The sequence below is a fragment of the Phyllostomus discolor genome, chromosome 3 (assembly GCF_004126475.2).
Source record: "Phyllostomus discolor isolate MPI-MPIP mPhyDis1 chromosome 3, mPhyDis1.pri.v3, whole genome shotgun sequence".
Taxonomy (NCBI): Eukaryota; Metazoa; Chordata; class Mammalia; order Chiroptera; family Phyllostomidae; genus Phyllostomus; species Phyllostomus discolor.
Genome location: NC_040905.2, coordinates 185030210 through 185055060, shown reverse-complemented (window position 1 = coordinate 185055060; position 24851 = coordinate 185030210). Strand labels below are relative to the sequence as shown.

Sequence of the window (24851 nt, the reverse complement as noted above, 5' to 3'; positions counted from 1 at the left end):
TAGGTTTTTCTTTATTTCACATAATGCAACCTTCATTGCTGCCTGGGTCTTTCTAATGCTGTTTAAGTACCCAGTGAGTTCTGGAGCATCCTGCTAACCAGTGTTTTGAACTGTGTAGCTGATAGGTTGGATATGTATTTGTCACTTAGTTGTACTTTTTCTGGAGCTTTGAACTTTTTTTTCATTTGGGTCATTTTTTTTTTGTCTCCGTGTGCCTGATACGTAATAGGGGGTAGAACCTTAAGTGTTCACCAGGGCGGGGCAATGCACTTCGTTGCATTATGATGCTGTATGTGGGGGAAGGGTCTGAGAGGGAACAGTGCCACTTGCTCTGCTCTCTGCTGGTTTTCAGTCACTTCCCCGGCTACCCACAATCAAATTGATCCCTTCTGGTGCTGATTCTTGGTGGGTGGGTTTGTGTACATTCTAGGACCTGTGGGTCTCTCTAACAAACTTTCCTGTGAGGCTGGGAGTTTCTCCCGCTGCCACCTCAACCCCCACAGGTGTTTTAAGTCAGAGGCTTTGAGGCTTCATTTCCTAGTACTGGGACCTTGGGTTGTGCTGTCTTTCTCGCTCCCTAGTTGTTCTTTCCAGTTTATCTGCTCTGGAATGTGGGACTGCTCAGCCTGCAAGCCACCACCAGCTGCTGCCTTGTCATGAGTCCTCTCTGCACCACCACCCGACTCTACCCCTCCTACCAGTCTGGATGAATGTTTCTTCTTTAACTCCTTTGTTGTCAGACTTCCATACAGTTCGATTTTCTGTCAGTTCTGGTTGTTTTTTGTTTTTAAATTTGTTGTTGTCCTTGTTTTAGTTGTGCAAGGAGGCATAGTGTGTCTACCTATGCCTCCATCTTGGCCAGAAGTCCTGTTCTTTTTTTTTAATAGTAAAAATATTTATATTTCTCTTCTTTCTATAAACATACAAAAATATATATGTTTGTTTATATTTCTCTTTTTAAAAGAAGACATTTAATAACAACACTTCGCAAGACTGGATTTAACTCCTCAACCCCCACCCTGCCAGCTGTCCATCTGGCACAGGTGCATTAAAGCAAAGGCTCTTGGAGAGGCATGTCCACCTTGGCTGTGGGCTGGGGACTCAAGGTGCACACACTTCACTCCTGCAAGACCAATAGAAAAGTTTCTCCCTCATATTCACTGAGCCATCCTGTATCCTAAAGTAGACTCTCTCGGACATGTTCACCACAACTGAGATCGTTTTGATAGCTATGTTGTTCACTTCACTCCATTTGTGCCCCTAGTCAAACTTCCAATCCAGGATAGAGTTACCATTATCTGTCATCATGGGACCTGCCTTGGTGATGTCCTTTCACAGTTTAATCTCACCACCAAACTTCTGAGTCACAGCTCGACTCCCTGGGACATAGCTCATTGGGATAACCTTCACGGGATTCTTTTGTGCCACTGATCCCCAAGGTTCTTTGAATCTTCTCCTGAAATTGATGATTAAGATCATGATTGGCATAGCCCACTAGAGTCTTATCCTGGGTCAGGTAGCCTCCACTGCTCATGATGAGATTGAGATCAGCATCTACTTTATCATCACCATAGATGGCGAGGTCAGTCTCTGGGTGTTGGTCCCAGTCACTGAAAGTTAAGCTATACAGAAGGATGAGGTGAGAAGCCTTGAAGGAAGTGGGATTACAGAGGTTCACATTCTCTTACTTCACTCTTTCAGCTATTCACTGAACAGCGTGGACAGTTTGAGAACCACTTTCAATTCTCAGCACTTGCTTACTCTTCATGCAAATTTCCACCTCTTCTCTGATTTCCAGCTTTTTGGCCTCTTTGGCCTTGGACATCATGGAGGGGACTGGGAAGGCTCTGTTAGCTTCCATACCACTGGTGCTTATTTGCCCCATGCTGCTGCAGGTCCCCGGACTGTGCTCACCCCAGCAGCTGCACATGGGAACCTGGGACCCAACTTTGATCTTCTTTTTCAAGATAGTTTTGGCTAATCAGGGTCCCTTGAAATTCCATGTAAATTTTTGGATAAATTTTTCTATTTTGGTAAAAAATATTGAGATTTTTAAATAGCAGTTGCATTGAATCTGTACATTGCTTTGGTTAATACTGACATCTCAACAATATTAATTGCCTTTCAATCTATGAATATGGGATGTGTTTCTTTTTATTTATGTCTTAATTTCTTACAGGAATGTTTTGTAGCTTTTTATTGTATATCTTACACTTTCTTATTTAATTCCCTAAGTTTTTAAAAATTATTTTAGAGCCTTTTGCAATTCTCATAATTTCCTTTTGAAATTGTTCATTTTAAGCATATAGAAATGCAACTGAGTTCTGTGTGTTGACTTTATATCCTGGTACTTTGCTGAATTTTGTTAGCTCTAATGGATTTTTGTGGAATCTTTAGGGTTTTCTTTCTTTCTTAGATTTTATTTACTTATTTTTAGAGAGAGGGGGAGGGAGGGAGAAAGAAAGGGAGAGAAACACCAATATCTGAGAGAAGCATCGAGCAGTTGCCTCCCATACACCCCCACCTGGCAACCTGGCCTTCAGCCCAGGCACGTGCCCTGACTGGGAATTGAACCTGTGACTTTTTAGATGGTGGGATGACATCCAACCCACTGAGTCTCACCAGTCAGAGCTAGGGTCTTCTAAATATAAGATTATATCATGTGCAAACAGAGATAATATTACTTGTTCCTTTTCAATTTGGATGCCTTTTATTCTTTTTCTTATCTAATTGCTCTAGCTAAAAATTCTAATATTATGTTGAAAGTGGGCATCCTTCTCTTGTTCCTGATTTTAATGTTAAGTCTTCAAGTCTTTGACTATTGAGTATGATTTATTTGCTGTAGATTTTCATATATAGTTTTTATTACGTTGAGGTAATTTCCTTCTATTCCTTGTTCATTGAGTGTTTTTTTAAAGGATGTTGAATTTTGTCAAATGCTGTCTGCATAAATTGAGATGATCATTTTCCCCCTTCATTCTTATATTGTGGTGTATGACATTGATCAGTTTTTATATATTGAACTATCCTTGCATTCCAGGAACAAATCCTACTTTTTGGTCATTAGTGATGAAGGAGCCATAGAATGTATGTCTTTATTTGTAATCCTCTATAGGTGCATATTCAGCTTTTTTTCTAACAAAGTTATGATTAACAGCCTCCTATATATTTTCCCAAGTTTGTGTAGTTAATGTAGGTTAATATGTGTACTTCAGAATACACAGATTTCTAGATAGGAATCACCAGTTAAGAAAATGAATGCATATTTAAAATTTTGATAGATACTACTGAGTAATCTTCAAAGACACTGTTAATGCTTCTCCCATGGACTATATAGGAAGGAGCTTATAGTACTCCTAAGTACTGAATATACACATCTTCTAAACTTTTGCTAGGTTGTAAATTTGAGATGTCTAGCTCACTCACATTTTTGTAAGGGTCATATGTGAAATGATCTCTCATACCACCTGGCTTATTCTCAGCATTCTTTATCTTTTTATTTCAATGCCCAATCTGGCAATAGAATACCTGTAAGGGCTATAAAATGTCAGGGAATCTTAAAGAATAGAATTTACCATCAGATTTCATTGACTCTTTAAAGAAAGAAACCCCAATAGCAGTATTTCCAACCTGTAACGTCTGAAGAGATGCAACAGCTGTAATAATATTTGGATGTTAAGTTCTGAGGCATTGGGATCAATTAAAAAAAAAAGTCTACCCTTTCCGTCCCTCTCCCCCAAAAGAAACTAGAGGCGTCCCCCAGCCTGCTTTGCCTCTGGAGCCAAGCCGAGCTCCGGAACAGCTCCTCGCCCGCCCCCCCCACCCCCGCAATGCCCCTTAGGATCTTTCCTCTCCCTCTTCAACGGAGGAAGGAGGGCTTCTCCCCGTCCTAGTGTCCGGCGCCCTCGGAGGCCACGCCGGCCAGTCTCCCTTCAGGGTTCGGGCTCTCCATCCCAGAGTGCACCAGGGATCCCGAGAGCCACCCAGCGCTTGTTCTTTTCTGACAGTGTCCCACAGAAGTCCACGACCGTTACACACGTCCAATTTTGTTTTGGGGAGAAGCTGGTTTTGGAGATTGAACTTCTATGACCTGCGGCTCGAAAGCTGGAGCATTGTGTGAGTCGCAAGTCCGGACCTGCCTGTCATTCTCCTCAGACGTCAGAGCTGCGAGAAGCCACCCTTGAAGCTACTCCTGGAACTGGACTTGGGGCGCTGTCGGACCCAACTGCCATCAGCGTTGGATCAACCTTGTTGCCTGGATTTCGGCTAATCTAACCTAAAGAGCTTTTTTGGAATTTTATTTTTTCCAAAGTCTACCACGTGAGAATTCAACTTCTAAGGCGGTGCGTGTGTGGGTTCCACGAAGTGCATTCTCCTGCGACAGGGAGGCGGGGGTCACCAAAGGGCCAGCGCCGGGAGAGTGGGAAAATCCTTTAGGTCCCACGACCCGTGGAACACACTACCCTGAGGGCCCGCCTCCCGGCAGTCGCGACTGTGATCCATGGAACTAGGCAGAAAACCCTCTCGCCTCAGTCTCAGTGGGTCTCGATTGGCTTGACACACCTAAGCTTTTCTATAGCCCAAACCTAGAGTCGTTTGGGTAGCGAATTCCTCCTTAAGGAGTTTGAAAGCAGCTTTTCGTGTTGTAAGAAACACGGTGATTGGTCGCAGCGCTCACGGAATCGGTCGGTAGTAAACACAGAGACTCCCGGGACCGTGGATTGGTCCCTGTTCCGGGGCCTTGTAAATTCTTCCGGATTCCGCGCACTGGCTGGCTGCTCTCCTTCCCCGCCCCCACCGCCTCCCCTGCTAATTGGTCACAGTTCTGCCCTAGGGGAGGAGGTGGTGTAGGCGTTATCGCGCTGCGTCACTTCCGTTTACTGTCGGCCGCCGCCGCGGTCCGCTCAGAATACCTCGGCGAAGGGGCCGAAAGAGCTAGGGGACTAGAGGCGGGGTGGGCGGGGAGGGTGGGCGGAAGGGGGAGGAAATCCCACCACGGAGACGCCAGCCTGGACGTTCCCGCCTCCTCCAACACTGTCGAGTCTGATCGGAGAAGGGTCGTTGCCTTCTCCTGCGGAAAGGGGGGCGGAGCCCGGCTCAGGTGAGGAGACCCTGTCAGCGCGAGTGGTGGTGGCGGTGCGCGCGGTCTCGCTCTGGAGGAGACTGTTGAGCACCAGGGGCGCTGGGCTAGCGGCGCAAGCAGTGTCGCGACAGGACATCTGGGGAGCGCGCAGACGCGTACTGGTGCCCCGCGGCTACCCTGCCTGTCTTTCTGAAGGGGTATTGTTACCCTACCGAGCGGAGGGGCAAGGAGGATGGGAGGCGGGTTCTTCTGCGCAGGCGTCCCCCGTGTCCCGACGCCGGCTGGGTGGCTGCCGGGTTGGGCGGGGGCTCTTGCCCCCTCAGATCTAGGGGCGGAAGAGGTAGGTTACGGGGGTGCGGTGGGATAGGTCTCGGGACCAACAGCCCAGAGGATCCGCTGCCCTGCGGAATGGGGTCATGTGGCTCTCTTTCCCTGGTCTTGAGTCTCCTTGAGCTACAAGGTTTCCTTTCATCATAGCAAGGCCAAGGCGGTCTGGAATCGGGAACTGGCTGCTGACCCTGGAGAGGTGGAGCCAGTGTTTTGGAGCGGCCCAACTTATTATCAGAGGACTGAAGTGGTCATAAGCATTTATTGAGTGCCCACTACTTGGAAGTATAGCCGCTCCACCTTCTCCCCCTTGTGGATTTGCATATAAATTCGTAAGACAGTGAATTAAGGGGGAGTTGAAGTTTAGGGTTTTTTTTTTTCCCCCTTCCAAAATGGGTCACTTGTTTTTAAGTGAGTCTGCATTCTGGCATAGTGGAAGATACTGTAGAAACTAATTCCTGAAAAGAATACAAATTCTAATTTAATTTGGAGGAACTTTTTAAATTAAAGCCAAAGCAAAGTCTTGATTACTGATATGCTCGGATTCTGGTTGAGTGGAAAAAAGTAAGAAGCCCTTCACATTCAAGAATTGAACAAAATTTTTTTCCCAAAATACGTTAATATATAGGGCGGAGCAAAAGTAAACTAAGAGTTTTTTCTGTATTGTTACTTGTATTGTTTTCCATAGGAACAACTGTAAACCTACTTTTGCTCCAGTCTGTACTTTTCAGTTGTAGTAAATAGAAGATACTACATGCATTGGGATTTTTAGATTTTGAAGTGCCTTCCTCATCATTGATGGTTTGTTATTTTTGTATGGGCTGATGTGCCTTAGATATATAAAAAATGTGGGCTGGGTGTCTCTATTTTCTAGAGAACTTGCTCTTCCTTGCTAAAGTCCTAGGATTTCCTTGTTGAGGGTGGTTGGCCCTAAGCTAAAAGAGTAGAGGTGGAGAGGGAGTGGGGAAGAGATCAGATGGGGAGAGAAGTTTTAGAGAAAAGCCTCTAAATGGAGCAGAGGCCTGCCATTATTGCTTTAACTGCCTCTGGAGATTTCAGCAAACTTGGGAAGACTGGCGGGCCGTGCAGCCAGCTTGATGACCTGCCAGGTAAGACAGATTGGTTGGAAACTAGTTCTGGGCCCTTGGATTTTGCTGAATTAATGAACCAGAACTTTTTAATTTAAAGAGTCCCGAAATCAACTTGTTTTCTGATATGCATTTTTTTCTCCTAAAAGTTTTGTCAAAACAGTGTAATTAGCTGAAGATACTGGCAAGCTGTTTTCTGGTTCATCGAGGTGTCTGTAGCAAAATTCTGAAAGATTTGGAAGAAAAACATAGTTGAGTGTTTTTCTAAATTTAGGATCAGCAATCTCAAAGGAGGCTTTGTTGCAAGACTCTCATGAGAAGTTGAAGTAATTTTTAAAAGTCACTTGGATACAAAATGCATGTAAATGTTTTAGTATGTAAAGTCCTTAGCATGAGTTATATGGAGTTCTTCAGTGTGGGTGAGAGAGTACTATCTTGTATACAGTCAGATATGACAACGCTTGCTGTAGTGCTGACATAGGATCTTGAATCTGCTTCAATTTCTTCTTGGAAAGGAAAAGAAAAACCCAAGGTATTGATTCCATGTTACTTTTCAACTTTTAAAAAATGTACATTTATTATAAACAAATACTTTCCCCCTCTGCCAGTTTTAAGCTTTTGATTTCTATTTTACTGTACTTAGCATTTCTCAAATATGGATGTTATCTAGTAGAGCCAGTTTTTGTAAGTGCTGGAGGTGGGATGGAATGTAGCACTACACAGCACCTTTTGTCTAAGTGTGCTGTGAACTTCTCATGCTAAAAGACCAGCTGTTTCTGAGTGAACTGTTGTTCTTTACAGTTGTTTTCATCATTTTCATCACTGAATAGTGGCTTTTCATCTCAAGACCAATTTGGGAGGAGGGGTGACTTTCTACATAGATAGATGGAGAGTTGATTTATCTTTCTGACAGTTCAAACATATTAGGAATTGTGTTGGCGCACTAACTTTATTGTAATATATTAGGCATAGATAACTTTCTTAGTATTCAGGATTATATTTTTGTCTGTAGATAATTTTCCTTCTGATCGTCTAACATATTTGAATGACATATTTAAGATTCCAGTATTTCCTTGATTCTAAAACAGTTTTGATCCCACTTTAATCTTGAAGACAGATGCCTCAGGAAGCATTATGCTATAGCCTAATTGACAGATTTTTTTTCTTTCCTACTGTTACATGAAATATGTTGCATCTTATAATCACTGGCATCTAAGATTTAATGACATTTGGTACACTTAAAAGACTTTTGTACCAATTGATTCACTGTAATTATAACCAATTCATTTTCCAAATTTGTACTCTGAAGAAAGTATGTTATTGCCCTGACCGTGTGGCTCGGTTGGAGCATCATCCCACACCCCAAAAGATTGAGGTGGGTTTGGAGGCAACCAACTGATTGATGTTTCTCTTTCCCCCTCATCAAAAATCAATAAACATATTTTTTAAATTTTTAAAAATTTTGTTATTGAGGCAATCCTATTGGAAGTGATACTTTTTTCTTATATGAATGGAATTAACAAAGTGTTTGGTTTCTTTTACTAACTTTGAAGGATGTTTGAGGGGTGAATCTCCTTTTAGAAATTAGACTTGGTAGTCTGTTACTTTGTGTACTTAATAACAAGTTTACAAATGCTGTATTTCCAACTTAAGTTTAAAATGATCAGGATGAATTATGCTAAACATGATTTTGAATATATTCTTTATTCTGGACATATTATTTTTTGGTGCAATTGATTTTTCACTATACCTTCATTAATCCATTATAATTTAAAATCCACTCAACAGTCTTCCTCTAAAAATGCAAGACCTTCTGTTTAGTCCTTCTGTTTTAGTCTCTACTGCAGACAGGTTTTGAGGAAAGATAGGGAGAAGAAAACCCACAAAGTTTTGGGGTTCAGTTGTGAGGGGAACCCACAGATGGTACGAAAATCTAAATACATTTAATAACATACATTGTAGTCTTTATTTTGAGTGGAATGTCTAAAGCAACCCAGCAGGAAAAGTGTCAGTTTCTTGCTGAATGCCGTTGATTTGATAAGTGATTCAGAAGTGAAGGAATATACTACTTTGAAAGTAAACTAGGTACAGAAATGAATGAAATCTATTTTTTTCTCTATTGGAAAGGCACTATCAATAATAGTGTCTACAAAGCTTCGGCGTGGCTTTTTTCTTGATAAAGTGGTTTTGTTCGTTAAGAAATATGTTTCTTGATCTGTCATGGTGAAAAGGCAATGAAAGCTTTTTTTCAAAATGATGAAAAGGTTGTATGTGGGGAGCGTAACTGAGGGTGGCAGGCAACATTTTCTAAATAATAGAGGAAAAATACATTTAGACTTCTTAAGCAGATGTTAAAATAGAGACACTCTCAGATTTGTAAGTAGCTAAAAGAAGCCATTTCTGGTTGGTTTTTTATACCTTTGTGAAGTTTGTATGATCTTTAGAGCTTTAACTGGCTACAGATGTTCTTTTATCCCCCTAGGTAATCTGCTAGCTGGCTCTTCATTTTAAGTTTTAGGAAGATGTAATACCCAGAAAAGGGAAATTTCTAGGCCAGTTACAGTGTGAGTATAAAATTCTAAACAGGATAAAGCAGTGAAATTTGTCATAAATTACTTTTAAGTTTAAAGGTAGTGTTTTCAGTCAGTCATGTAACTGGCTGTCCTGGGCATGCCCATCTTTCAGATAGCACTCTGCTGGCGGGCCACCACCCTGACAGGCCACCTCTCTGACAGGGTTGGGCAGGCCAAGATTTTCACTGTATGACAGGCAAGCCTGCTGCCAAGAATGTACTCTGTCACCCTTGCCTTCTCTCCAAAGCTCTGATCCCTGATTATTGTTCTGCACCAGGCTCATGGAAGGCAGTGTTGGGGAGGAGCCAGTAGCAAGAGGCAGTGGGAGGAGAAGGAAGAACTCATTCTGCCTTCTCCTCACCTTCCAAACTGGGGTCTGTTGGCTGTGGTGAAGGCTTGGCATTGGCATTAAGGGAGGATTTGAGAAAGAGAAGTCCCTCCTGCCACCTCTTCTACAACCCTTGCTCTGAAATTTACTCCAGTAGCTGTTGTTTTACACGCCCGTCTTTTCATTCTCATTGACCCCCCTCCTTGACCTTGAGCCTGCTTTTCAGCTTTATCTCCTTACCCCCCTCAATCTCTTAATCCTTATTCCAAGCCTTGCTCAACCTTGTAACTACATACTATTCTCTCCTGAGTAGTCTGTTTTCATCCACCTGGGCCGGATCTTAATGGGGACTTGTTTCCAATACAGCAAAGTCAGGTTTTGTGGTTGGACTTGAGTTTAGAACTCTTCTTCTTCACTTACAGTGCTGATTGGGTGATGTTGGCCCTAGTCATGGGGATGACAGTTACTACTTGACAGTCATCCATAAGAGATAATATATGTAATGTACCTATACAACCTGCATTTTAGTAGGCATTCAACCCTTGCATTCCATCCAACTAACCCTCCACCCTCCAACTAATAGAAGTATAATAGTATGTGTGGTACACTTAGCAGGTGCTTTGACAGTTTGCTACCATAGTAACAGATTAAAGGCATACTTTGTGATGATCTTGGAAGGTAATATTGCTGAGCAAATGCTAGGCAATTAATTTCACAAAATTGAGTAGCATGGTGTATGTATAAATTGAAGGCTGCCTTTACACTATAGTCTCATTTATCCTATATATTTGAAGAATGAGATTCCACATACATGCATTTTCCATATATGAAACTTATTTATGTCAGTGATTTTCAAACTTTTGACTTCGGATTCCTTTATACATTGAAAAATTATTGGTGAGTCTGAAGAGCTTTTTGTGAGTTAACTATTTTTCCAAAACAAATTCTTAGGGAAAAGAATGGCAGTTTAGAAAAACCTTTATTTTTTAGAACAGTTTTTGATTTCTAGGAAGATTGTGAAGACAGAATAGAGAGTTTCCATATACCCACAATCAGTTTTCCTGTTATCAGTGTCTTACCATTAGTATGGTAAATTTATTAGAATTAATGAACCATCACTGATACATTATTAACTAAAGTCCATTCTTCAGGCTCCCTTCGTTTTCACCTCTTGTTCTTTTTCTGTTCCAAGAGCTCATCCAGGACACCACATTACATTTAGTCATCTTTCTCCTTAGGCTCCCCTTGGCTATGACAGTTTCTCAAACTTTTGTTTTTGGTGACTTTGATAGCTTTGAGTATTCATCATTTATTTTGTAGACTGTCCAGTTGGGGTTTGTCTGATGTTTTTCTCATGATTAGACTGGGGTTGCAGGTTTTTGTGGGGAAGACCACGGAGAGAAAGTGCCGTTCTCATCACATCAACACGTGATGCCTACTAACATGCATACTATGAACATAGCTTATCACCACTGGTGGTGCCCTAGATCACCTGGCTGAGAAAATGTTTGTCATGTTTCTCCACTGTCAAGTTACTCTTTGCCTCTCCCTTTCTGTACCGTTCTCCGGAAGGAAGTCACTGTGCATAGCCCACACTTAAGCAGTGGGGAGTGGGGAGTGTGCTCCATCTCCTTGAGGACAGAATAGCTACATAAATTATTTGGAGTTCTGCTCAGACTTGTCTCTTCTCTACCATTTATTTATCTGACCAACTATTTATATCAGTATGGACCTACAGATATTTATTTTACACTTTGGGTTATATTCTAATATTATTTTATATATCTTTTTGCTCAAACTATTTCAGCTTTGGCCTATAAGAACATTTTCTCCTATTGGGTACTGTCCCTTTCACATATTCCCATTATCATGTTTGTTTGTTTGTAGCATTTCCTTACTTTCTGGCACTACAAGATTCTGCAGGCTTATTTTGTGTATTTCCTGCCTCAGTCCTAGAATCAGCCATTTCTCCAAGAAGCCCTGGTTCCTTTTATTAGCGAATGGTATTTGAAACCAACATCTGTGCACTGGGAATGTTCATTGTCATTGTTTCACATTTTGCAAATCTCTTTAATGTCTAGTTTAATAGAAGACAGATTAGTTGCAATGTAAAATCTGAAACTATATCAATGAACTTTTCATATTCTGTTACATGAAAATACATTAATTTATATCTTGCACTTTGAGTAGAATTTTTTTTTACCCATACCTTATTTTGTAACATAACCTCATGGTTACATTAGTCATTTGGAAAATGTTGATTCACTGAGTTATGCAGATCTTTCAGATGTTGACACATTTATTATACAATATTTTTTAAAGTCACATTTTATTAATGTCACTAATGATCTCATTAGAAGAGCACTGGAAAGCTATCAAGCTCACAGTGACAGATACAGCTTTCCAGAATTCTAATTTTCACCTGAAAGCTCAGATTTTGTCTGAGGCAAGAAATACTATAAGTTGTTTTCCTTGAAATGACAAGCTCATTTTATTCATTTCCAAGAAAATGCCTGGCAAATGCTCAAGTCTGAATAACCGTAGTTTGTCATTCACTCTTCCAAGTAAAAATGCTGTTCTCTGAAAGAAGCAGTGATTGCTGCTTGTGACTCAAAAATTGCACAGTATTTTTTCCTTGAGACAACATCTTATTTCAATATGCAGCACAATTACTCCCAAGTGTACTTCCCATTTCATCTCACATAATATCATAAAAGACATATATGCACTCATGAATCAAGACTAAATAAGCCCTGGCTGGAGTGGCTGGAGTGCTGGCCTGCAGACCAGCAGGTCACTGGCCCGATTCCTGATTCCCAGTCAGGGCACATGCCTGAGTTGTGGGCCATGTCCTCAGTGTGGGGTGGGTGAAAGGCAACCACACATTGATACTCCTCTCCCTTTCTTTCCCCCTGCCTTCCCCTCTGTCTAAAAGTAAATAAATAAAATATTTAAAAAGAAAAAGAACCCTGACTGACACTGTGTTTAAACATGAAAATATTTTTACAAAAATTATCTGTAAAGTGATGATAGTCTTTAGTTCAAAATTATGTGCCTCATGGCTAACTTTTCTGATGACTCGCTGTAATCATTAACATTAGTTATGAGCATTCACTATCCAATACCTACCTTCCTTCCCTTACCTGTTTTCTTGCCAGAATGGATACATAGCTTCCCCCACCTCAAACCTCTCCCCACCTTTACCTTTGTCTAGAATATCCTTTATATCTCATTTTATCCTAAACCAGTACCTAGCTCTGTTGTCAGTGCCACCAGGAAGCCATAAATAACCTTTGTCTTTGAGCCACCGTGTACACTTTATCACTTATGTGGTACTTAATGCTTCCTACTTTGTAATATGGTTGTGTATGGCTTGTTTCTGCTAAGCATCACTGACAGGTCGGGCTATGCTATATAAATCTCTGTTCCACAGCAGTTAACCGTGAACAAAGTAAGCACTTTAAAACATTGGATGAATGAATTTGTATACCAAGTACACAGCACCTTCCAGGGCTGTTGAGATCTCTAGGGCTTCAGGTTGCTGGACCTCTTCTTCCCTGGTGGGTCAGCTGCTCATTTTGCATCTGTCAACCTGCAGTCATGTCTTCCCTTATTTTAGAATTGCTATTGCTGATCTTCAGTTAGGAAACTAGAAAGACTTGAATGTTTGTTTAAAACAGAAGAATGTGTGAGGGTTTGAGGGACTTTCCTGTAAGAAATCTCTCATACATATGTTTTGATCTTCTTTTGGATATTCTGAGACTTTTTCTCCCTTCCTAATAGCAATCTGATTTCCTGTCCATTAATGATTTTGACCCCTGCCTTTTATGTATAATCTTGTTTGGGTGGATAAAAAGCAACCAGCCTTCTACTGTGTTAAGTAAAAACAGAAGGAAATACCCTTCCTCCTTGCTTGCCCAGCACAATCAGGAGTGGGGGGTGGGTGTTTCCTAAGCCTAGTATGTAGAAGGTCTCCCTGGAGCTTTGAATCTCAAGCATGTGATGTGTATACCGAAGGAACTTTTGGAGGCTATTTATTGCAGAGGAAGTAGCTGAAGGAAACTTCCTAATGTACCAGTGTGACAGTGGATTTTGCTTTCTAACCCTTCAGAATTCCTTTGCTGTCTCATTATCTTCAGCATCCCAGATCTTTGCTTTCTCAGATATCTTTAGCTAAAGTAAGCCAGAGTTGGGTTCTCTTGGTTCTAAGTAAAAAGCCTTACCTGACAGACTGTTATAACTACATCTAGCTGTATTTTAATGCCCAAATTAATTAGATTTTTTTAGTTATGCGAGAAAGCCCAATTGAAAAAGTATGTGGTGGTATATTATTTTGTTAATGACTTTTAAAACAGTATTTACTAATGTTTACTACATGGGGCTTCTTAATGCTAAGTGGCACCTTAGAATCAAAGAACTAAATTGAGATTTCTCATTACCTTAATTTTGGGACAGCGATGGGAGTTTGGGAATAAAACATATAAAGTATATATACAAAAATGCCCTTTCCTAACAGGCAGTAGCATCTGTTTGTTTGTATGGTTACACAACTTTATTCTTTAGTGTCACCAAGTGTGAGCAGCAGATACTGTCTGGGCTCTAACCAGGTCCCCTTGATCCCTGTTGCCGGTCTGTGCACCCGGGGTGCAGCTTCTGTATGCTTTTACTTCTAATGGCTTGCATCTGTGACTCTTAAGAGGACCAGGTCTTGGGTGACTGGTATCACTTTGTACGTGGGCCCGGAGAGCTGGGAGTGCCTTAAAGTTTCTGTCCCCCGGAGAGGCTTTTAGCTGTTGATGACTAATAATGCAGGGCTACAAAAGACCAGTTCCTTTGTTGTGAGGTGACTTAAACTCATTTGTACTCCAGAGCTTCCCACCAGACCAGGCTTAGGCTGGGATTTTGCCCCAAATCGCACCCTTGCTTGGCTGCTGCTGTTTTCCTGTCATGCTCCTCACTCCTAGTTTCTCCTGGGAGCACCTCCTTCATAAATCACTTGCACTCGAATCATTCTCTCAAGGTCTGCATTTGGGAAACCTTACCTAAGATGGTATGAATCTAAGCCTTCTTCATATTCATGGTCTTTAGAATCACTTTTGGACATCATAGTAATGCCCTACTATTTCCCATTCATTCTTGGAATATCAGTGGTGGCACTTTGGGGTGGCCGAAACATATGTTTAAAAATGCTACTGCATCAGTCCCGGCTGGTGTGGCTCACTGGATTCAGCACCAGCCTATGAACTGAATGGTCGCTGGTTTGATTCCCTGTCAGGTCACATGCCTGGGTTGCGCACAAGGCCTCCGGTTGGGGGTGAGCCAGAGGCAACTAGTCATTGTTTATCTCACACACTGATGTTTCTCCCCCTCTCTTTTTCCCTCCCTTCTCCTTTCTCTGAAATAAATAAAATCTTTGCTAAAAAATGCTAGTGCATCAGCTGCATTTCTCAATTGGTTTGACTTATGCTTCACTTTTACCTTAATTGAGTTATGCACATGTTACTGGATATTAAAAAACGTCTCTTACCTGGCTGGCGTAGCTCCGTGGATTGAGTGCGGGCTGGGAACCAAAGTGTCCCAGGTTCGATTCCCAGCCAGGGTACATTCCTGGGTTGCAGGCCATAACCCCCAGCAACCACACATTGATGTTTCTCTCTCTCTCTCTCCCTCCCCCCCTTCCCTCTCTAAAAATAAATAAATAAAATCTTTAAAAAAAAGTCTCTTAAAAGTCTATTAATGCACTCACAGCAATAGAATGCTCTTCTCTGCATAACTTGTCCTTACTGATCCATTCAGAAATATTGGTCAGTACATACTGTATTTAATTGCATTACCTGGCATGTGATATAATAACTATTTATTTAAATAGTGAATCATCAGAAGTGTCCTCTCCTAAAGTTCTTTAAATAACATAGGAATTATCTTTTCCACAGCATTTAATAGATACTTTCTATAAAACTGGTACCAATACCTTTTCAGGGGTTGGGGAGTAATACTTTGGCAACTTTTTCTAACTTCATATGTGTGTGGTTCTGATCTGTTCTGGCTCTCGTCTTTTTAGATTTTAAGAACAAATTTTACCAAAAGTATATGTAGTTTGCTCACTAAAGATCACTTAAAGAATCAAATAGTTCCACAAGATTTGTTAAGACAAACACCAGAACTTAGCCTCTCTGCTTTCCATTTTTTCTTCCCCAAGGCTCCACTTTCAATTTTTAGCTAATTCTTTTGATAATTGTGTGCCTATCCTAAAATGATATCCTTGGAGCTACTTAATTTTTTTACTAGATATTATCTATTGGCTTCCCCTTAGTTAGAGATAAGAATTTTGTTAAATGAATTTATTAATTCCTCCTTATAATTCCACTAGTTTTGGTCTGTGCATTTCAGTGAACACTCCTGCCTCCATCTTCACAGTATATCGTATTTTTCAGACTGTAAGACACATTGGACCATAAGATGCATCTAGGTTTTAGAAGAGGAAAATAGGAAAAAAAAAATTAAAGCAAAAAATGTGGTAAAATATTTAATAACATAAATAACATAGGCCACCACCCCCCTACTCTCATAGCAAGCCAGGTAAGCTACATTCGGACTATAAGATGCACCCCCCATTTCCCTCCCAAATTGGGGGGTGTGTCTTATAGTCTGAAGAATACAGTAATTAGAATTTTCATTAGATTAGCAGTTCTCAGAATATACTCCAAGGATCCAAAGGGGTCTCTGACACTTTTTCAAGGGATCTGTGAGGTCAAAACAATTTTTATAATAATGCAAAGAGCTATTTGCTTTTTTTCACTCTCATTCTTCCATTAGTGTACAGTGGAGTTTTCCAGAGGCCATGTGATGTACGATATTGCAAAAGTGTAAATGCACCAGCAAATATGAGAATCCAGATGTCTTCTGTTAATGCAAAAATGTAAAAACACTGCCACTCTTCTCATTTTGAGGGGGAAATAAAATTTTTCTAAAAGTTGTTTAGATTAACATATAATTATTATTTTAAAATAAATTAACAAATGTTTTATAATTTTCTTAGTTTTAAATTACCTAGAGCTTTTAAAAGTTTACCCTAGCTTCTTTTTTTTTATTTTTAAAAGATTCTATGTACTTATTTTTAGAGGGGAAGGGAGGGAGAGAGAGAAACGTCAATGTGTGGTTGCCTCTCACGAGCCCCCTACTGGGACCTGGCCCACAACCCAGGCATTGTGCCCTGATTGGGAATTGAACCTACTGGTTTGCAGCCTGGCGCTCAGTCCACCGAGCCACACCAGCCAGGGCCACCCTAGCTTCTTATCATAGCCGTAGGGGAGGAGGAGCCAGGGCTCAATAAATGCTAGTTGAAGATGTCTGCGTTGCCTGCACATGTGTATTGTAACACCAGTGCTTCTGGCCTTCTGTTGTTTTTGTGCTCTTCTGGATGATCACCTCTTACCCAGTACAATGTGCATTTCCAAAGTCATCTGTACATTACATGCATGTAGAGGGGTTTTAATTGTCAGAAGGACATTGTACTGGATATTTGTCATTTGCAGCTGCCCAGAATCTTTTGAACACCTTCTCCTTTACATCTGGATAGCCTGCAGATTGTGAGCCCACTTTCCCAAGGTAGAATCATAGTTTCAGTGCAGATATAAGATCTAGGTTCCCTTGGTCATATGTACTTGAGTAGGGTTTCGATGCAGATGTGAGCAATATGGAACAATATTGCACATTTAGAACTATTCTCCAATATGGTTACCATTTAAATTAATTAAAATTAAAAGTTCAGTTCCTCAGTTGCACTGGCCACATTGCAAGTGCTCATGGACACATATGACTGACTCGTGCATAACAGAGCATCAAAGCTGATAACTTCCATCAGTGTAAAAGGTTCTGTTGGATAGTGTTGGTCTAGAAGGTGCAATGGCAACTACTTTTCTGAGCAGCTAATCCAGAGCAAGATCCATGCAAAGCTGCAGGTGGTAGAGGTGGCAGTGGCACTAGTGAGTTTTCTAGAATGGTTCCACAACGTGGTTGGGTGCTCTGAGGCATTCAAGCATAGCTCTCCCATCCTCCTAGAGATTTTGTGGCCTTCCCAGCATCCCTTAATCATAACCTCTTTCTCCTAAAATCAATTGAGTGGACTCCACTACACTCAGTTAAGGACTCTGACTTATGCTGAGGTGACTTCTGACACTCTTGATGTTGGAAAGGACAGTTGAATAACCCAATTAGCCAGTTTTATGGCTAAGATTAGCTTTGATCTGATGTATTTCATTTCCACCATAAACGGTCTTATTAAATGATATTGAGATGAAAGAATATTGCCATTAAGGAGAAATCAGTTTGAAGTATCTCAAAATAGCAAATTGCAGTTATTAACTTAGAGAACAAGGGTTTCGGTAGATTTTGATCATCTCTAGGGTCACCATGTTAGTTTCACAATTTCCAGAGCCCCTTAAGAGAAAAGGAAGCCTCTGCTTTTATACTGCCCTGAAGACGACCTGACTACAAGGCATAGCGGGACATTCCAGGCATCTGTAAAGTGTTTTGAGGAGAGCCTGAGTTGAGTGTTCTGAGAACATGAGTTGATCTCTAGGGCTGTGCTACAGCATCTATTATAGGGCTGACAATCTTTAGGCAGATGGGAAGTTAAATGATTGTATGGACTGTTTACCTATCTTCCAGTGTTATTTTACCATCTGCCTTTGTGGGGGTTGTGCTAAGCTACCTCAGGAGTCTCTTTTCGAAGGTCTCTAGGCCTTGGGAATTTTCCTCAAAATGATGCTTTCTGAGACCACAATATCCTTGCTACTTACGCCTTTCCTATAAAAAGTGGGGATTGAATGTTAAGAGGTAGCATTCTAGTGAATGACCTTTTGTAGAAAAGAATGATAGTTTCTTCTTAAATTCAAGATAACTGACATTTCAAAATATAAGGAGGCTTTTTCCTTAGATAATCATATTTCTGCTGCTTGTCGAAGAAGAAAGGCATTGAACAGAATATCATCCTTTTAAATTACTGTGCTACAGCCCTGGCTGTTGTGGCTCGGTCGTTTGAGTGCTGTCCTATGTGCAGAAAGGGGGCAGTTTCGATTCCCCGTCAGAGCACATACCCAGGTTGTGGGTTCGGTCCTTGGTTGGAGCACTTACAAGGCAATCAACCAATGTTTCTCTCTCTCCCCTCTGCCTCCTTCCTCTCTCTCTAAAAGCAACAACAACAACAAAACGTCCTTGGGTAAGGATAAAAAATTTTTTTTAATAAATAAATTGGTGTTCTGGGTTGCAATGCTATTTATTTGGAAAGTTAGTCTTTTATGCCCCCCTCTGGACATAAAAGATCCCCCCATCTGGATTGTTTATCTCTTGTTTTTCTTTCCCCATTAGTTTTTTATTGAGGTATAATTTATTGAGCTGTATTAAGGTATAATGTACATACCATAAAATTCTTTGTTTTAAGTGTACAATTCAAATATTTTTAGAGAATTATGAGTTGTACAGTCATCACAATTCAATTTTAGACCATTTCCATCACCCCCCTCCCAACAAAATTCCCTCTTCCCATTGGCAGTCCTTCTGTCATCCTACTCCCAGCCCCAGATAACACCGAATCTTTCTGTATAGACTTACCTTTTCTGTGCCACAGGCATGAGCTGCCATTGTACTATCTTTTATTGAATGGATTTCCATCTAGTGCACCTGTCTTAGTATCACCTCCATTCCACTTCCCTTGGCATCTCGGCAACCAGTTCCTGAGCCTTTGGGTGGGTGGGGAGCTTGTACCTCAGTCAGGATGTTTTATCCACTGCCAGTTTAGGATTTAGCTTTCTGGGTATGCTGAGTCAGTTGTCAGTCATTCATTTACCTGTTCACCAGCTTCCAAAATGCTACTGATATTTATTTCTCATTCTTTTTTCCCTGGTGGGTTTATACTTTTAAAACAAAAACAAAACCGAAAAACTTTAGTGTATTTTTAATGGGGTTTCAGAAATAAGCATGTGTGGTGGGGAGGTAAATACATGTGTGCAATCTACTACCATATAACTAGAAATCTTCCCCACTAATATTGACTTACCCTTTTCACTTATTTAAGGTGACTTAAAGACTCTGGAATGTGCTCATTGTCCTTAAGGAGTGTAGAATTCCAGTTAACTTCTGAGGGATACATATTCTATCATGCACACGTTGGTCTTTTCTAACACGGGCCCTGCGTGTTAAAAGTGGGTCATGTGAAGAGTGAAGGGGAGCCTGCTAACAACCAGTAGCTGACCCCACATGTGTGCATGCTTCCAGGGCTGTATCTGAGTCAGCATTTGCTCCTTGTTTGACAGGTTTTTAGTCTGTGTGCCCATTACCAAAAACATCACAAGCGTTTAAAGGTCCAAGCTTGGTCCTCCATGCCTCTCTCTTCATCACACCCTCTGTGCTTTGGCTTTGTCTTAAGTTTTTTTTAAGTCTTAACACTTTCTTTTCCCATAGGATCATGGATTTTCCTGGACACTTTGAACAGATCTTCCAGCAACTGAACTACCAAAGACTTCATGGCCAGCTCTGTGATTGTGTCATCGTAGTGGGAAATAGGCATTTTAAAGCCCACCGCTCTGTACTGGCAGCCTGCAGCACGCATTTCCGAGCCCTGTTCTCAGTGGCGGAGGGAGATCAGACCATGAACATGATCCAACTGGATAGCGAGGTAGTGACAGCAGAGGCCTTTGCCGCACTGATTGACATGATGTATACCTCCACCCTCATGCTGGGGGAGAGCAATGTTATGGATGTCTTATTGGCAGCCTCTCACCTGCATTTGAACTCTGTTGTTAAGGCATGTAAACATTACTTAACAACAAGGACGCTGCCCATGTCTCCCCCCAGTGAGCGTGTTCAGGAACAGAGTGCCCGCATGCAGCGCTTCTTTATGCTGCAGCAGCTGGGACTGAGCATCGTGAGCTCAGCCCTCAATTCCAACCAGAGCGGTGAGGAGCAGCAGGCCCCCCTGAGCTCGTCGATGCGCAGTAACCTGGATCAGCGGACACCGTTCCCCATGAGACGCCTTCATAAGCGCAAGCAGTCTGCAGAGGAACGGGCCAGACAGCGCCTCCGACCCACCATGGATGAGTCTGCCATTTCCAATGTTACACCAGAGAATGGACCTTCAGGGGTTCATTCTCGAGAGGAATTTTTCTCACCAGATTCCCTGAAAATTGTGGATAACCCTAAGGCCGACGGAATGACTGACAACCAGGAAGACAGTGCCATCATCTTTGACCAGCCTTTCGGTGCTCAAGAAGACGCCCAGGTGCCTAGCCAGTCTGACAACAGCGTCGGCAACATGGCACAGTTGTCCATGGCTTCTCGTGCAACTCAGGTTGAGACTAGTTTTGAGCAGGAAGCTGCAACTGAGAAAAGTGGTTTTCAGTGTGAAAATGCCGAGGTTGGCCTTGGTGAGAAGGAGCACATGAGAGTAGTGGTTAAATCGGAGCCCTTGAGCTCTCCTGAACCTCAGGATGAAGTGAGCGATGTGACCTCACAAGCAGAAGGCAGCGAATCTGTGGAGGTGGAAGGAGTTGTGGTCAGCGCCGAGAAGATAGATCTCAGCCCTGAGAGCAGTGATCGGAGTTTTTCAGATCCCCAGTCTAGCACTGACAGGGTAGGTGATATCCACATTTTGGAAGTCACAAATAACTTAGATCATAAGTCTACTTTTAGCATTTCAAATTTTCTTAACAAGAGCAGAGGAAGTAACTTTAGTGCAAATCAGAACAATGATGATAATATCCCAAACACCACGAGTGACTGCAGGCTGGAGTGTGAGGCCCCGTATTTGTTGAGCCCGGAGGCTGGGCCTGCGGGCGGGCCCTCCTCGGCCCCTGGCTCTCATGTAGAAAACCCATTCAGTGAGCCTGCAGACTCCCATTTCGTTAGGCCCATGCAGGAAGCGATGGGCCTGCCATGTGTGCAGACATCAGGCTATCAAGGAGAACAATTCGGGATGGATTTTTCCAGATCTGGTTTGGGCCTCCACTCCTCCTTCTCCAGGGTAATGATGGGTTCCTCGAGAGGAAAGGCCAGTAACTTTCCATACTACCGCCGTATAGCTCCCAAAATGCCAATTGTAACTTCTGTCAGGAGCTCACAGATACCAGAAAACTCTGCCAGTTCCCAGCTAATGATGAATGGGGCCACGTCCTCATTTGAAAATGGGCACCCTTCCCAGCCTGGCCCTCCACAGTTGACCAGGGCATCTGCTGATGTCCTGTCAAAGTGCAAGAAGGCTTTATCAGAGCACAATGTCTTGGTTGTAGAGGGAGCTCGCAAGTATGCCTGTAAAATCTGCTGCAAGACTTTTTTGACCTTGACAGATTGCAAGAAGCACATTCGTGTCCACACAGGTGAAAAACCCTACGCCTGCCTGAAGTGTGGCAAGAGGTTCAGTCAATCCAGCCACCTGTATAAACATTCTAAGACGACGTGCCTGCGCTGGCAGAGCAGCAGTCTTCCAAGCACTTTGCTCTAACCCTGACCTCTAGAGATCGTGCTGATTCTGGTTGTAGGACCGAAACTAAAATGTGTTTTGGTTGAGGGCTAATGCCCCTGGGTTTGAGGTTTCAGGCTGTCTGATGGCCTTTGCAGATTTCCATGACTCAGTGGAGAACTAGTAGTGCGAGTGCTGCTGCGTTTCTGAGTGCGATGCACGCTTTCAGAGAGATGCAGTCCTCCAAACCGCATTCTTCCTTAGGGCTGAGTAACGCAGCAAGAGAGTAGTTTATAATTGATGTTAAAAGTGGCACATGTAAAAATTAAAAATTAAAGTGCAAAAAAAGTTTTTTAGCAATTTTTTAAAAACTCTGTGAAGCATTTAATTAAATTTCTTATACCCTCTGGTGGGGATATTATATACCTGTACAGTGACATAAAACTCATTTATGTGTAACCAGTGGCAACCTTGTGCCCGTCTGAAAGGCCCTTGAGGATGACACGCCTGTTGGCCACAAATGCTTTAAAGCCTATCATGAGCACGTCCTCGGCCTCAAGAAGTACTGTATTTTTTTTTTTTTTTTTTTTGTCTGATTTGCAGTCACAGACACTGCGCTTCGATGGTGCTGACACTGGGTCCGGAGTGAGCATTCTCTGGGCTGTTAAGTGTATATACTTCTAAAAACATCACTGTTAGATAGATGTTTTAACAATTATCCTGGTTTTAAAATCAAAGTTGTAAATGCAGTGTGTACTTGTAGGGAGTGACAAGTAAGATATTGTTTCTGTGTGTGCTGTTTTAGCAGTATTTTAACCAACTTGTATACATATGTTACAATTCCACGTTTGGAAGTCAGAAAAGAGCTAGTGTTTGTCTTTGTTCCGATGATGTGGAGTCCTGTTTTGTGGGATCTGTCATAGCACATTCACCCTTTGCTCCAGCCAGATTTCGGGGCCAGTCTGCCCCGACACGGCTCACCCAGCGGCACACCTGTTCTCTGTTCGCTTCTTCACCCTCTCACGCCCTGTATGGCTTCATTCCCAGGCCTAGATTGCTATTTTCGGTTACAGGCTAACCAAAAACCGCAGGTGTTATTACTGTTATATACTCTGAAGTGCAGAAGGTGAACTTTGGTTGTTGTCCCGGCCCAGTACTGAGTGTTTGAAATCCAAACATAGCAGTGTTCACGGTTATTTTCCAGACTTTATAAGACAGTTGGATTGCCCAGAACTAGAAGTCACCCAGTAGATTCTGAGACTGTTGGGAGAGACCTTTGGGTCACTGTCCAGGGCCTCTTCAGGTCCCACTGCCTCACCCCCCCAGCCCACCTTGCAGTCACGCGGCCCCATGCTGTCAGGGTTGCTGTGGCACCTGTGTCGGGCTGAGCGCTTCCTGGGAACAGCACAAGTTAATGTGTCTCCGTAGAGCTCCTGAGGTCAGTTTAAATCATGCATGAACATGTGCTCATTTTTTATACAACTTTTTAAGACACCAACCATTGTGCATAATTGAGAGAAATCCTTTGGTTCTTCTGTTTAGAAAGTTAAATATGTGTAGCGTAAAACAAAAATTAGCCTTTTTCCTCTCAGTAGTGTGCAGTTCACGCACACTGTCTGCGGATGTGCACCTGTCTGTGGATAAACCCATAATGTCCATGGTTGGCCTAGCATCTCCCGTGAACAGATTCCCAGGGAGGAAAGGCAGACTCTGCTCCTTTCTGTGGGAAAGAGACCACTGGCAGACTTGGTGTCACCTGTGAAATTCAGGGGTGTGTATGGCTCTGATTGTCAGCATTTGGGTTTTGACTTGATGTGAGGAGGCTCTACATCCACCCCTCTACACGATGCGGGGACCAGTGTCTTGTGAGATTAACCGTGGGACACAGGTGGGTCCGCATGGACGACAAGAGGCCTGCCTGGGCCTGGGGAGAAGAACCGGTGACACCGGGAAGAGTGGTGGCAGCCCTTCTTCCCTTCCATCTGAAGGGGGTGGTGCCAGGAGGCTGCCCCTCACCTCATCTCAGGCTTAAGTGGACTTTGCTTCGGGGCCTGTCTCCAGCGCAGTGGCCGGAGTCCTGCCTTTCCTCTGCTGGGTGGGATCTGGAATTGCTCATCTACCTCTTAGTCAATCAGTTTCCGTGTGAGAGAAGCAAGCGTGCGGGCCGGCGTCCTCACGCCAGCTGTAGCGCTTACAAGATAGTTCAGAGGCTCCCTGGGAAACCAGTCCAGGGCTCCTGTGATCCGTAGTTTCTACCTGAATTCTAACTGGTATTGGGTACCTGGATTTTGATTGATTAGCCTTAATTATAGCCTGGCATAATCATTTCTGGTGATCAAATCATAAAATTCTATCAGGGCACCTATGTCAGTGGTGTTCTCCTGGTCAAAATTTGAGATTTTGAAATAAAAAATTTGTCACATTCATAATCTAACTTAATATGTGTTCTTTTTCTGCACTTAGGTTAATTTTAAAACGAAAAATAAAGGGATATAGTATTACTTTCTCTGCTAATGCTGCTTTGACCAGAATATTTTTTTAAAATCAAGTCTTGTAGAAAACACTCTAAAGCGCTCGGTAATGACTATCGGTCACGCCCCTCAGTTCTGTCCCCTCTGCCTCGCCTGCACCCTTCGTCTTCGGGCCGTGGGCACGTGTGAGGTTTTGTTCTCAGCCCGCCTGGGTTTATTGCTTAGTCTCACGCCTTCTGCCGCTCCCCTCCTTGGCCCCAGCCAGTTCCGCCTGGCTGTGGGGAAAGGGCCGAACCTGGCTCCCTCAGCAGGAGTCGGGCTTTGGCAATGCTGGTGGCCTGGCCTTGGGGAGGGGTGAGGTGGCAATTAGAACAAGGACATCCACCTGGGCTGGGGATGGGGACGAGGCAGACAGAGGGATCAGAGTGTGGTGGTGCGGAAACTAATTTTAGAATAAATATTAAGAAACTCACTTCCAGTTATTCTCCCTTGGCTCATGTTGCTGTGTGTATATAATTTGCCCCAGT

At 42.6% G+C, this 24851-nt stretch overlaps 1 protein-coding gene and 1 pseudogene across 5 annotated transcripts; one reads left to right on the top strand and one right to left on the bottom strand.

The window, feature by feature from the left end:
• Positions 1-989: 989 nt before the first annotated feature.
• Positions 990-1828, bottom strand: LOC114489929 (annotated as a pseudogene).
• Positions 1829-4867: 3039 nt separating this feature from the next.
• ZBTB5 (zinc finger and BTB domain containing 5) lies at positions 4868-24367 on the top strand. 5 transcript variants are annotated; one of them, XM_036021931.1, is made up of 3 exons: positions 4944-5101; positions 6773-6824; positions 19861-24367. In XM_036021931.1, the coding sequence occupies exon 3, from the start codon at positions 19865-19867 to the stop codon at positions 21893-21895; it is 2031 nt and encodes a 676-aa protein (XP_035877824.1). In that variant the 5' UTR covers positions 4944-5101; positions 6773-6824; positions 19861-19864; the 3' UTR covers positions 21896-24367. The 5 variants fall into 5 exon arrangements, with proteins under 5 accessions (XP_028367639.1, XP_035877824.1, XP_035877826.1 ...); XM_028511838.2 differs by lacking the exon at positions 6773-6824 and having other exon boundaries at positions 4868-5101; XM_036021933.1 differs by lacking the exons at positions 4944-5101; positions 6773-6824 and adding an exon at positions 5158-5423.
• The last annotated feature ends 484 nt before the right edge of the window (positions 24368-24851 follow it).